Raw genomic sequence first — 13,270 nt, forward strand, 5'->3', positions numbered from 1 at the left:
GTCCTAAATAAACGAGGATAAAAGGGTCAAACCCAATCCCCGAGCTGCCCTTCTTCTTTCTTCCTCTACCCCCTTCTCACACACACACACACACACACTCTCTCTCTCTCTCCAATCGCCGCTCTCCACCTTCTCCACCAAATTCCGACCACGTTGATCCCTTATTCCGGCTCAAGATCCCTCGGTTTCAAGGCAGACTTCGATTGCCTGTCGGTGTCGAGAAAGAGCCACCTTAAATCCCTTCCCCTTTCTCATATCTCTATGCATTCTACCCTCTAACACGTGTTCTCTCTCTCTCTCTCTCTCTGTCTGTCTGTCTGTCTGTGCGACCCTACTATTTTAACCCTCTTTCTACCGATTACGACCCTTTTCTTCTCATATTGAGGCGGTGAAGGGAAGGACATGAGTGGTTTTTGGCCGGAAAAGTTGTTCTGGGAGATGGGTTTCATCCCTTCTTGAAGGTGGTAACCGGAAGGAGGGCGTAAGGCGCCGCCTGAAAATGGGAGAGGAGAAAGGGGTTCCCGAGTGGCTGCCGGCAGGTTGGAAGATGGAGGTGAGAGTCAGGAAGGGAGGCATCAAAAAAGGGCACGCGGACAAGGCAAGGCCGCTCTCTCTCTCTCATCCTTCAATTATTTGCTACTTTTCTCATTTTTATTGAATAACATTTGGAGAGTGTTTATCTTACGCACAACCTGTTGTAGGTTAATCACTAGTTGACAAAAAACTATCTTCTTGGCTGTGCGTTTTCCCCAAAACATACTTTGGTAGCAAGAGATGCTTTTTAAGGTTATTTTAGTAATTTCGTTTCAGGGGGAGCGGTGCTCTCGATATCATGCATGAGGGTCGTTTGTATATAAAATTACCGTATTGACCTTTGGACTTAAAGGTCATGTATGGGCGAGAATGAATTATGAATAGCCTGTGTCTAACTACTTAGACTTACGTCATCTGACTTGGTAACTAAGTGAGCCCCGGAGCCTTCCGTGAGCTCAGAAAAGCTGCAGGCAACCTCCCCCCTGTTTGGCATCTCCATCGTGCCAACTCCATACAAATGCCACCATGGCAACACTAACTAGTATTTGAATTGAGTCATAAAACAAAAATGTCCATCCAACTTATGCCCAGCAAGGGCGTGTTTGAATCTTGGTACAAACCCGTGCGGGGGACAAAGCGGTCCGGTCTGGTGTGTGTGTACTGCGTTTGTTTACGCTGGACAACGTGTGCCACAATGTTATTTGGCAGGACGTGCCCCAGGGGTGCGACTGGTGAGTCTGGGGCAAACGCTGCGTTTCCTGTCCACAACGGGCTTGTCCCGTGATGCAAACACACCCTAAGGGCCAGTTGTGAGCATCACCAAGTTGATTGGACGTCATGAGTTCAAAACCCACAGGGCGGGCATCCTTACTGCGAGGGCTAAGCTGGGTGTACTCCCTAGTGGACAAAGGTACTTTTGATGGCTTGTCCAGGATTGGCCAAAATGCACAAAAAAGACAGAACAAAGCACTGGTCCTGTTCGTTCCCTAACAACTGTACCAAGTCCAACCTTTGTTTGGACCGTACTCGGATGTTGTGTTTCAAATGTACATTGTTTGATGACTATATGCAGACAAGTTGGACAATATTGGATAATGGGTCAGATGACTAGGGGTGGCAAAACCTGACACGACCCGCCAACCCGCCTCTTAGGCGGGTTCGGGTTTGGCAAAAACGAACCCGTTTAATAAACGGGTCGACCCGCCTAACCCGTTTATTAAACGGGTCGGGTTCGTATTAGGGGTATGCCAACCCGGCTGACCCGTTTAATAAACGAGTTAGGCGGGCAGGTCAACCCGCCAACCCGTTTACCCGACCCAACCCGTTTATTAAGCGGGTTGGCGGGTCGTGTCGGGTTACCCGTTTAATAAATGGGTTGGGTTCGTGTTTGCCACAACCGACCCGTTTAATAAACGGGTCGGGTTCGGGTTGAGGTATGCTGACCCGCCAACCCGACCCGATTGCCACCCCTACATATGACTATCTGCACAACCTGTTGTACCATGTTTATTATAGATTTTAACTTTGGATATAGATATCGGATTAGATCTAAAACAAAAAAAATGTTTAAAATTTGGATAATTTGGAAAAAAAATAATAATTATATATATATATATACATGCTTTAATTGGTGTCATATTAGATCTAATTATGAAAGTTTATCAAAAATTTATGGATTGTAGTTCCAAATATAGATCTCAAACTGGATCCAAGTATGAAAAAGTATTTAATTTTTGGGTAATTTAAGAAAAAATAAGAATTCATATATTTTTATATACAAATGCAAAAACCATAAATAAAACATAAAACCCTAAAATGCAAGAAAATAAATCATAAATAAACCAAAAAACCCTTAACTACAAAAAAAAACCATAACTAAAATAAACCATAAATAAATCATAAAATTAAATATAAAAATCCTATGAAAGCAGATAAAAAAACAACCCTAATCAAATTAAGTATGATAAGCCCTAATCTAAAAACATTGATCCAAAACCCTAATCAAAGAAAAAAAATCTAACCTAATCAACGAAAATCAAAGAAAAAAACCCTAATCAATAAAAATCAAAGAAAAACCCTCTACTTAATAAAAATCAAAGGAAAAACCCTAATTATTTAGAAGATCTAACCTAATCAAAGAAAATCAAAGAAAATCAAGCCCTAATCAAGAAGAAGAAGAACAAAGAAGGGGAGAGACAAAGAGAGAAAGAGAGGAACGAAGAAGAAGGGGAAGAAAGAAGAAAAGGGGGAGAGAGAGAGCTTGCCGCCGCCCAGCCAGTAGAGTTTCTCTCACTCTCTTTATGTATATATATATATATATATATATATATATATATATATATATATATATATATATATATATATATATATAGAGAGAGAGAGAGAGAGAGAGAGAGAGAGAGAGTAATGGGTGGTGTTTGATGAACGTACTTGATGGATTTTTTAGCTTCTTTGGTGCTTTTTACGCAGTTTCAGCCCTATAAATGTATTGGGCATGGTCGATTTACTAAGAATCTACACCTGGATCATGTATTTTCGATGAAAAAATGATGTTTGGAGCCTCAACCCAAAAGGGTTGTGTTCGACAGTGCAGAACCCATCCCAACAGGGTTGGTATATATATATATATATATATATATATATATATATATATATATATATAGAGAGAGAGAGAGAGAGAGAGAGAGAGACCTTGCGGTCGCCGGAGGAGGAGAGGAGAGCTCGGGTCGACAACCGTCGTCCGTCAGAGGAGAAGAGGAGTAGGAGAGGAGAAGGGGGGCGGTGTCGGGGGTGGGGGGAGGGATATTTTCTCTAATCCCCTGTCCAACCCCTTTCATCATTTTTTTCGGGTTCAGTTATGGACACCACACCTAGGGTCGGCTTAACCGCACCGGTTGCTGCACTCGCACCCGAGTCGAGTCGCGTCAACATGGGTGTGGCACCTGCTGGCTGAATCCCTGTGACAGTTTAAAAATAAAAAAACATCGGATTTGTTTTTAATAAAGTAAACCCAAGTATATCTAGTGAAATCATCAATGAAAACAACATAATATGAATATCCTTCTTTAGACATAATGGGTGTCAGTCCCCATACATCCGAATGCACTAATTCAATTGGTCTTTTAGAAATAAAGTTGCTATATTGATAAGAAAGAAAATGCATTTTTTTAAAAATACAATCATTGCATGTAAATTCTTTTTTATTACAATTTTTTCTAAAAAAAGAAAAAAGATACAACTTAGAGACACTAGGATGACCAAGCCTTTTGTGTTAAGTGACGACATCTTTAGATTGGACATGATTACAAAATGATTTAGATGGGAATGACAAAAAATTCATATAATATAGGTCTCATCTTCTATGGCCTTGCTCAATTCGCTTCCCGGATCGGAGTTCTTGCACATAGCAATCTGTAACACCCTAAAAGTTCGACTTAAGACAAAAAAATTTGAATGAAATTCCCTTCGAAAGTCAGAGTTTGCAGCAAAGATTTTTAGTGATACCAAAGGTTTTTAATAAAAGCACAAGTCGATTCTTCTGAGCACGTTAGCAAAAAGACCCAACAGAAACCCATTTCCTAACTAAGCCAAGCAGTGAACAAAAAGATAGAAAAGATTTTATCCATAAAAAAGGTTTAGTCTGTACAGAACAGTGGGGTCATCCACCCTTAACAACAAAAGTACAAAAACCCGAAGCGAAGTAGCCAGAACGCCGACAAGAAAGGTGAGGCTTTGATCATGTAGCATTGCACCACCGCCTGTAAGGAGAGCCTACATGTCATCTACACCCATAAAAATGAGGTCAGTCCTGTGAAAACTGGTAGGTGCACAAAAAGAACAAGAAAAACAACAACTAATCTAAAGCATGCTCATATCTAAGCAGATAGACTGGTGCAACCGACAGAAAACAAGTAACTAGCCAAGATTGTAGCAAAGCTAACATAAGTATCATCGTGAGCATAACCAGGCTAATCGTACAGTGATACAAATCTAATTGTAAGCAGTTGCAACAAGGCTAATCATGCATACTTTTGAACTATCTCAAGTAGCAAACCAGTAGCAAGGTAAAATATGCAGTCAAGCTCAAGAGCAAAAAACTGTTGGGACATCACCAACGTGCCAATCTAATAATACTGTGAGCATGTCATGTTTTGTTCTGATTTTTAACTGACCATTGTGGGTACGCACAATGTATGAAACGTAGAAACATCCGTGATCGATTCAGGGGTCTATTATGTTATGTCTTTTATTATGCCCCGAATAATTGATTGAGTCCACTCCTAAGAGGATGACCAGTGGCCAAGAGAGTAAGTCATCAAAGGCAAACATGGCTTAAGGATGCATCCAACTTCTGCAGAAGTGTCGTGCGACTACCACCTAGGATACTGATGGTAGCCCCATTTCCTCTACCTCCGATGACTGGGGAAGCGAGACTTTTGCCCGTAATAGCCATTAATGGCATGTCCATCGGAGTCTTTGTACCATCCATCTGAAATGAAATGGGGATCTTCGAAACACGAGCTTAGATTAACAAGAGCAAGTGTCAAGAATGACACTAAAGCATAACCCTTAAAAAGGGTATAACTGGAAACAAAATAAAAATAAAAATGTATTCTTTATTGATATGAAAAACCAATTGCTTAAGAAGCATTGGAGTAAAATACAAGAGGGGCTGCACCCCTTTATATACACAGCTGAAAGAGGACTCAATAGAGCTGTTGGGCACAGTCCAACAGCTCTTACTATTAAGAGCTGTTGGACTGTGTCAGTCCAACAACTCTATTGCTAGTCAAGTCTGGACAGGACTTGACTAGCAACAGTCATTCTAGTTCAAACTGAACTAGATGACATAAAGACAAAAAATAAAAAATAAAGGAAAAAAATTACAGAAAAGAAAGAAATGAAAAATGTATATATATATATAATATAATATTATTATATATACATATATGTACAGTTTTACATTTTAACACTCCCCCTCAAACTTACGGTACAATGAGCGAAAGTTTGTCTAAGAGAAAGTGAAATCGGGGAACAGCGAGAGGCTTTGTAAAGAAGTCTGCTAACTGATATTCTGAAGTGACATATGGCAGATCAATTATCCCGTGTAGATATTCCTCTCTGACGTAGTGACAATCCATTTCGATGTGTTTGGTGCGTTCGTGGAATGTTCTGTTACTGGCAATGTAGATCGCACTTTTGTTGTCACAACACATTTGTGAAGCCTTTGTTGCTTCAACTCCCATGTCAGCAAGCAGTCGTCGGAGCCAAACTACTTCCATGGTCGTGGTTGCCATGGCTCTGTATTCAGCTTCGGTGGATGAGAGAGATACCTTCTGCTGCTTTTTACACCTCCACGAGATTAATGATTCCCCTAAAAAGACACAAAAGCCAGTGGTTGAGTGTCTGTTATTGGGATCACCTCCCCAATCAGCATCAGTATATGCAATTAAATCAAGAGAAGAGGAGGAAGATAAGAAAAGTCCTCGTGAAAGAGAGGACTTGATGTATCTGATAATACGCATGACTGCTTCCATATGAACAGAAGTAGGAGCATGTTGAAATTGACTTGCTGTATGAACAACATGTGCTATATCTGGTCTGGTAATGGATAGATAGGAAAGTGCCCCGACAAGCTGTCTGTAAGGAGTAGGGTCTGCAAGAAGTTCTCCATCACCAATCTTCATTTTAACATTAACAACTTCTGGAGTGTCGACTTTCTTATCATCAATAATACCAGACCTGAAAACAATATCAAAAGCAAATTTAGTCTGAGATAATAAATATTCTCTAGGAGAATAAGCAACTTCAATGCCTAAAAAATATCTCAACAAGCCCAAATCAGTCATTTCAAAATGAGATTTAAGAAGTGTTTTGATTGTTTCAACTCCCTGTTTATCGCTTCCGGTGATGATCATATCATCCACATAGAGAAGAAGCACAATGATCCCTGCATCAGAATTCTTAATAAACAAAGCAGTGTCAGTTAAACAGAATTGAAAACCAATATCAATCATAACACGACTAAACCTATCATACCAAGCTTTTGGTGCTTGTTTAAGTCCATAAAAAGCTTTTTCTAAGCGGAGGACTTTACCCTTAGGAATACTTAGACCAGGAGGGGGTTCCATATATACTTCTTCAACTAGCTTTCCATTTAAAAAAGCATTTTTGACATCCATTTGAAAAATAGACCATTTTTTGATAGAAGCTAAGGCAATTAAGGTTCGGACAGTAGTCATACGAGCCACCAGAGCAAAGGTTTCTTCATAATCAATCCCATATTCTTGGGCATAACCTTTGGCTACTAAACGAGCTTTATATCTTTCAAGAGTACCATCACTCTTGGTTTTAATTTTATAAACCCATCGACATCCTATAGTTTTCTTCCCTGGAGGAAGATCTTGAATATTCCATGTAGAAGCCTTTTCAAGTGCATCTAATTCAGCTTTCATGGCTTCTATCCATTTGATATCATTTTTTGCTTGAAAATATGTGGATGGTTCTTCATATGAGTGAATTAATGCAATAACTGCCGTATATGTGGGTGAGAAAGACTCGTATGATACAAACTTTCCTGGAGGCCTCGAGATTCGGGTTGATTGTCTAGTTGGAATGTTAGAATATTTCTCAAGTGCACATGGAGGATTAGACTCTTGTCGCCTGGAATATTGAATACTAGTATCTCTATGAACTTCTTCATTTTCAACATTAAGATCAATAATTCTTTGATCATCATCAAAGTTACAGTCAAGGTCATATTCATTAGATGTTGATGTTAGATCTAGCAAAAAGGAGTACTCAGTGACGTCTTTTAATTTTCTAAAATCAAAGAAGCTCTCCTTTTTAAGAAAGGAAACATTTCTAGACACATATAGTTTATTATTTTTGAAGTCAAAACATCTATAACCTTTCTGGTTTTCAGCATATCCTAAAAAGGCACAGGGAATCGCACGAGGGGAAAGTTTATCATTTTTGTCAGTAAATATGAAACATTTGCACCCAAATATTCTTAGTCTAGAGTAGTCTGGAGAAATGTTCATAAGTTTTTCAATGGGAGTGATATTTTGTAACGAAGAAGATGACATCCTATTAATGAGATATGTGGCAGTTAAGGCAGCTTCTGCCCAAAAGTCTTTCGGGACTTGATTTGCTATTAATAAAGTCCTAGTGGTTTCTATAATATGGCGATGTTTTCGTTCTGCCAGTCCATTTTGTTGAGGTGTATAAGGACAAGATCTTTGATGTGTGATGCCATGCAATTTAAGATAATTTTGAAAATCTGTGGATAAGAACTCTCCCCCTGAATCTGTGCGAAAAATAGTAATATCATTTTGAAACTTGTTTTTAACCATATTATGAAAAGTTTGAAAGTATGAAAATACTTCAGACTTATGTTTGAGAAAGTACATCCATGTATGTCGGGAGAAATCATCGACAAAAATAACATAGTAAACAAATCCTCCTTTAGAAATTACTGGTGCAGGACCCCAAACATCCGAGTGTATTAATTCAAGTGGTCTTGAAGAGAAAAAGGTTCTGTTCTGAAATGGTAATCTTTTCATTTTGCCGAGAATACAATCTTTACAATCAAATGATTCAGAATTACAAAATTTTCCTAGATTTGGAAAATGTTGGATTTTGGCTATATGTGGGTGACCAAGTCTCTTATGCCACAGTTCCAACTCTATTTTTTGAATATTATAACAAAAAGCTTTCTTTGGCATTTCCAAAAAATCCATGTAATAGAGTCCTCCTTCTCTATGGCCTTCCCCAATCAGCTTGCCTGACTGGCGATCCTGTACCCAACAACCATGAGAAGAAAAAGAAATATTACACCCATAATCAGAAATTTGAGATACAGATAAAAGATTTAAATTTAATTTGGGAACATGTCTAATTTCTGGAATAAAAAATTTTTTTGTTTTATAAATTTTTTCAAAATTTCCTATTCCTTCTATTTCAAGAGAAGTCCCATCAGCAGTAAAGACCTTTGACACACTTGTTTTATTTTTAACACATTTGGATAGACTTTGATTATTTGGGGTCATATGAAAAGATGCACCAGAGTCAAGAAGCCAAGAAATTTTACCTAGATCAGAAAAAGATGAGGCTGCTGCGCCGGTTGAAGCTTCAGATGAGGAAGAGGCACCTTTGATGAGAGGCTGAAGAATCTCCATTAGTTGGGCCAGGGAAACTGGTGCATCCTGATCTTTAGGCTCCGATCCAGCAATTGCAGCTCTTTTTTCTCTCAGCTCCTTAAGTTTGGGACATTGTGGCCTGGAGTGTCCCGGTTCATGACAGTGATGACAAATAACTTTCTTCTTATCATAGTCACCATTTTGTCGGTTAAAGTGAGGAGGCCTATATGATCGAACATGATTCTCTGGTCTAGACACGGCTAAAACGGAATCATCTTCAATTTTTAAAGAACCTTTCCGGAGACGATTTTCTTCCATTGTTAACTCTTCAATAGTTTCAACAATAGAAGAAATTTTTCCCCGGTGAAGTAGGGCCGATTTAGTGGTTTCAAATTCCGGCCTTAATCCAGTGATAAACTGGTAAAAATGTTCGGCATCGAGTTGTTTCTGACGAAGCTCGATGTCTTCGGCACAATGCCACTTTGGTTCTAAAAGGGAAAGTTCTTCCCAAAGTTCGGACAACCCATTGTAATATTCACGAATAGTTTTGTCTCCTTGTGTCATCATTCGAACTTTTTCTTGGAGGTTGCACACGTGTGCAATATCTTTAAGGGAATACATATTCTTAAGGTATTCCCATGCCTTATCGGCATGATCAAATTTGGCAAGACTTGAGCATTTTTTAATGTCAACGCTATTGATTAGCCATGACATTATCTTCGCATGAGATATTCTCCATTCTTTCCATTTCTTCTCGTATGAGGCAATAACCTTGATTTTCTCTTCTTCCGATAGAGGGACCTCTTTATCTCCCTCCTTTTTAGTAAGAGATAGCTTAGGTTCCGAATCGGAACCATCCACAATCCCCCGTAAGCCTTTTCCCCATATATGGTGCTTCATGATTGAAGCCCATGTTACATAGTTCGTATCGCTTAGTTTCATAGGCATGATGGTGACTTTATCATTGTCATCCATCGATTACAAGGAGAGAAAGAATAGGGATAGAAGAGAAACAAGGAAAATGAAAAAGAAAGAAAAAAAAACAATACAACAAGATGTGAAATCTTCTCCAATGAAGTGATAAAACACTTCTCTTCAAGTGGCGAACACTTTTGCAAACGGGCACGGAAACCGAGGCAGCTTTTCCTCAAGATTTAGTACTTCCGCGGCTCTGATACCATGAAATGAAATGGGGATCTTCGAAACACGAGCTTAGATTAACAAGAGCAAGTGTCAAGAATGACACTAAAGCATAACCCTTAAAAAGGGTATAACTGGAAACAAAAAAAAAAAAAAATGTATTCTTTATTGATATGAAAAACCAATTGCTTAAGAAGCATTGGAGTAAAATACAAGAGGGGCTGCACCCCTTTATATACACAGTTGAAAGAGGACTCAATAGAGCTGTTGGGCACAGTCCAACAGCTCTATTTAGAGCTGTTGGAATGTGTCAGTCCAACAGCTCTATTAAGAGCTGTTGGACTGTGTCAGTCCAACAACTCTATTGCTAGTCAAGTCTGGACAGGACTTGACTAGCAACAGTCATTCTAGTTCAAACTGAACTAGATGACATAAAGACAAAAAATAAAAAATAAAGGAAAAAAATTACAGAAAAGAAAGAAATGAAAAATGTATATATATATATAATATAATATTATTATATATACATATATGTACAGTTTTACATTTTAACACCATCATCTTCCTTGATAAACCATCCCGAACAAGTACGACGATGGGTTTTTCTTTATCATCGCCTTGTTCTATATGCCTTGGTCTATTCAACCCATTCGAGCATCTTGCCTGTGAAGGCACATGATTATCATTTAGTGAAATGTCCATAATTATGCTTTATCGCATACCATGAGGTTTATCCACCTCGTGCTACTCATCGTAGCATCACATATCATCGCCATGAGATGCGACTACGCTGATAGCCAAGGGCCACAGGAGGCACAAAAAACAAGCTCAAACCTGTCAGCATACTCGAGAGAAACCTGAGAAATAGAAACAATAGCATAATTGCAATTTTCATGGCGCAGTCAACAAGCAGATCAAGAATAAGGCTAAGGCGCGTAAAGCGTGGGGCAACAAAAAGTAAAGTGCTGAAAAATAAACAGGACAAGAATCGCGAAACCACGTCCTTGAGTTAAAAGACAAAAAGTAAAGCCTAGGCACATAAAGCGCGGCAGCATCAAAAGGTAAAGTGCTGAAAAGATAAAGAGGACAAGGATCGCGAAACCACGTCCTTGAGTTAAAGAACGTACATATATAACTTATATGTATACATATATAATCGTCCTCTTGCTCGATTATCTTTTCTTTATTTTAGTTTTGTTCATTCAAGGTCCTTTTACGCAACTTTCCCCTACCTTGGAGGGTTGCGAGTTCCCGGACGCCTGCGGGCGTAAGTGCGAACGGTCTCGGGCCACGGGACACAAGTGCGCTCCGTCGTGTAACCTGCAAGCGTGAAAAGATTAGCGTGAAAGCCAAAGTCAGAAAACGAGTTCGACAGCACTTGCAACGGTACCAGACCACCCAAACAGGAGCTCCCTACGAGAAGACAGAGGAGGGAGCACGACAAGGGGGACAGGAGAAGCAGAGCCTCCTGTCAACAAGAAAAGAGAGACAGGAGGAACGAAGCCCCCCGTCAACACAACAGATGGCAAGGGGAGTCCCCTGCCCTGCTAGCAACCAAAGAGGGACAAGGGGAACAGAGCCTCCTGTCGAACAACAGGTGGTAGGGGGCTCCGCCCCCCTGCCGGCAAACGAAAATGGACAGGGGGAACAGATCCCCCTGTCGAACAGTAGGTGGCAGGGTGCTCCGCCCCCCTGCCAGCAAACAAAGAAGGGACAAGGGGAACAGAGCCCCCTGTCGAACTCTAGGTGGCAGGGGGCTCCGCCCCCCTGCTGGCAAACGAAGAAGGGATAGGGGGAACATAGCCCCATGTCGAACACAAAGAACAAACAAGGGGAACGGAGCCCTCTGTCAAGCAGCAGGTGGCAGGGGGCTCCGCCCCCCTGCCGGCAACCCAAAAAGGGACAGGGGGAACGGAGCCCCCTGTCGAACACAATAGATGGCAGGGGGCTCCGCCCCCCTGCCGACAAACAAAGAACGAACAGGGGGAACGGAGCCTCCTGTCGAACGCAATAGATGGCAGGGGGCTTTGCCTCCTGCCAACAAACAAAGAACGGACAGGGGGAACAAAGCCCCCTGTCAAACAACAGGTAGCAGGGGGCTCCGCCTCTTGCCGACAACCAAAAAGGGACAAAGGGAACGGAGCCCCCCTGTCGACATGGTGAATCGGCAGGGGGCTCCGCCCCCCTGTCGACAAACAAAAAAAGAGAACAAGGGGAGCGGAGTCCCCTTGTCGACACAGCGAGTGGCAGGGGGAGCGGAGCCCCTTGCCGACACGGCAAAACGATAAAAATGGGGGGGGGGGGTTACCTGGGGGCTATTGGCGATGACTCCGGTGTCACCGGCAGATGCAGAGGAACAAGGGGGGTGGCGTCGGAGACGTCGGCCGAGGTCGTCGAAGCGAAAGGCGGAGGCGGTGGGTCACTGGCGCCCACTCAACAAAGGAAGAAGGTGGCCGACGTCTTCGGTTGTTGGCGCTCGCTCAGAGGATGAGATGGTCGGCGGCTTCGGTCGCCGGCAACGGTGGTCACGGGGGAGGAGAGGCGACGGGAGAAGACGGGAGGAGTAGAGAGGAGAGAGAATGGGTGAGGGCTTTTGCCCCTCGCCCGAGGCGCCTGTGCCTTTTTAAAAGGCACAAGCTTCTCGAATAATCGAGAAGCCGGGTCTGGGCTGGGCTCGGATCTGGGTCCGGCTCGAATCCGACACTGCAGACCGATCGAGGCACGCGTCTGACACGTGCCTAGCACGTGTCCGACATGTGTCAGACTCAATTTTTTTTCTTTTTTTTTTAAGTGGACTTTACACAATTTGTAGGTGAAAAAGAGGCACTATATCTAAAATCAGTTATTTGAGAAATAGAGAAAAGATTTAAGTTAAGTTTTGGAATAATTCTAATTTTTGGACATAAATTTCTTTGTCTTTGCTTAAAAACTTTTCAACGTTTCTTATTCCTTTAACATCTAAAGATGTTCCATCGATCGTGGAAACAAATGATTTAAAAGAGTTAAGACTTGGTTTGGATAAAAGAGATGCATTTGAAGTTATATGAAAGGAGACACCCGAATCAAGGATCCAAGATGACATACCGAGAGTTGATGAGACCGCGTCACCAGAGATGGAAGGTGTGAAAGAGTTGTTTCTCATAAATTGTTGGAGAGTTTTCGTAAGTTGAGCAATGAAGTCTTTTATGTCTCCATCTCTTCTTGATTCTTCACTTGAATTGCTTGGACTATCTCCAATGAAAGTCACCTTTTTTTAAGCTTAAATCAGGTCTAAGATGTCCCGACTCATTACAATAGTGACAAACATTTTTTCTTTCTTCACTAATGTTATAATTATTTTTCCAAAAGTGAGGAGGTTTATATGTCCTCATGTTATTTCTCGGTTTAGATACCGCATGGACCTCCTTAATGTCTTTTTTAAAAGTCAAGGGAGTTTCTTCTTGACATAGATCGGC

The 13,270-nt window shown here is 41.1% G+C and overlaps 1 protein-coding gene across 2 annotated transcripts in view; it reads left to right on the forward strand.

Annotated features, from left to right (window-relative positions):
- The first annotated feature begins 218 nt into the window (after positions 1–218).
- Positions 219–13,270, forward strand: part of LOC149845091 (uncharacterized) — a 34,746-nt gene continuing 21,694 nt past the window's right edge. Inside the window, exon 1 of one of the 2 annotated variants that reach the window (XM_089995505.1) lies at positions 219–598. In XM_089995505.1, coding sequence (XP_089851631.1) covers positions 500–598 — 99 coding nt within the window. In that variant the 5' untranslated portion in view covers positions 219–499. The remainder of the gene's footprint in view (positions 599–13,270) is intronic. The other variant, XM_089995506.1, reaches the window with a different exon arrangement.

This window comes from Nuphar pumila, chromosome 2 (genome assembly GCF_984573655.1).
Source record: "Nuphar pumila chromosome 2, dmNupPumi1.hap1.1, whole genome shotgun sequence".
Classification (NCBI taxonomy): Eukaryota; Viridiplantae; Streptophyta; class Magnoliopsida; order Nymphaeales; family Nymphaeaceae; genus Nuphar; species Nuphar pumila.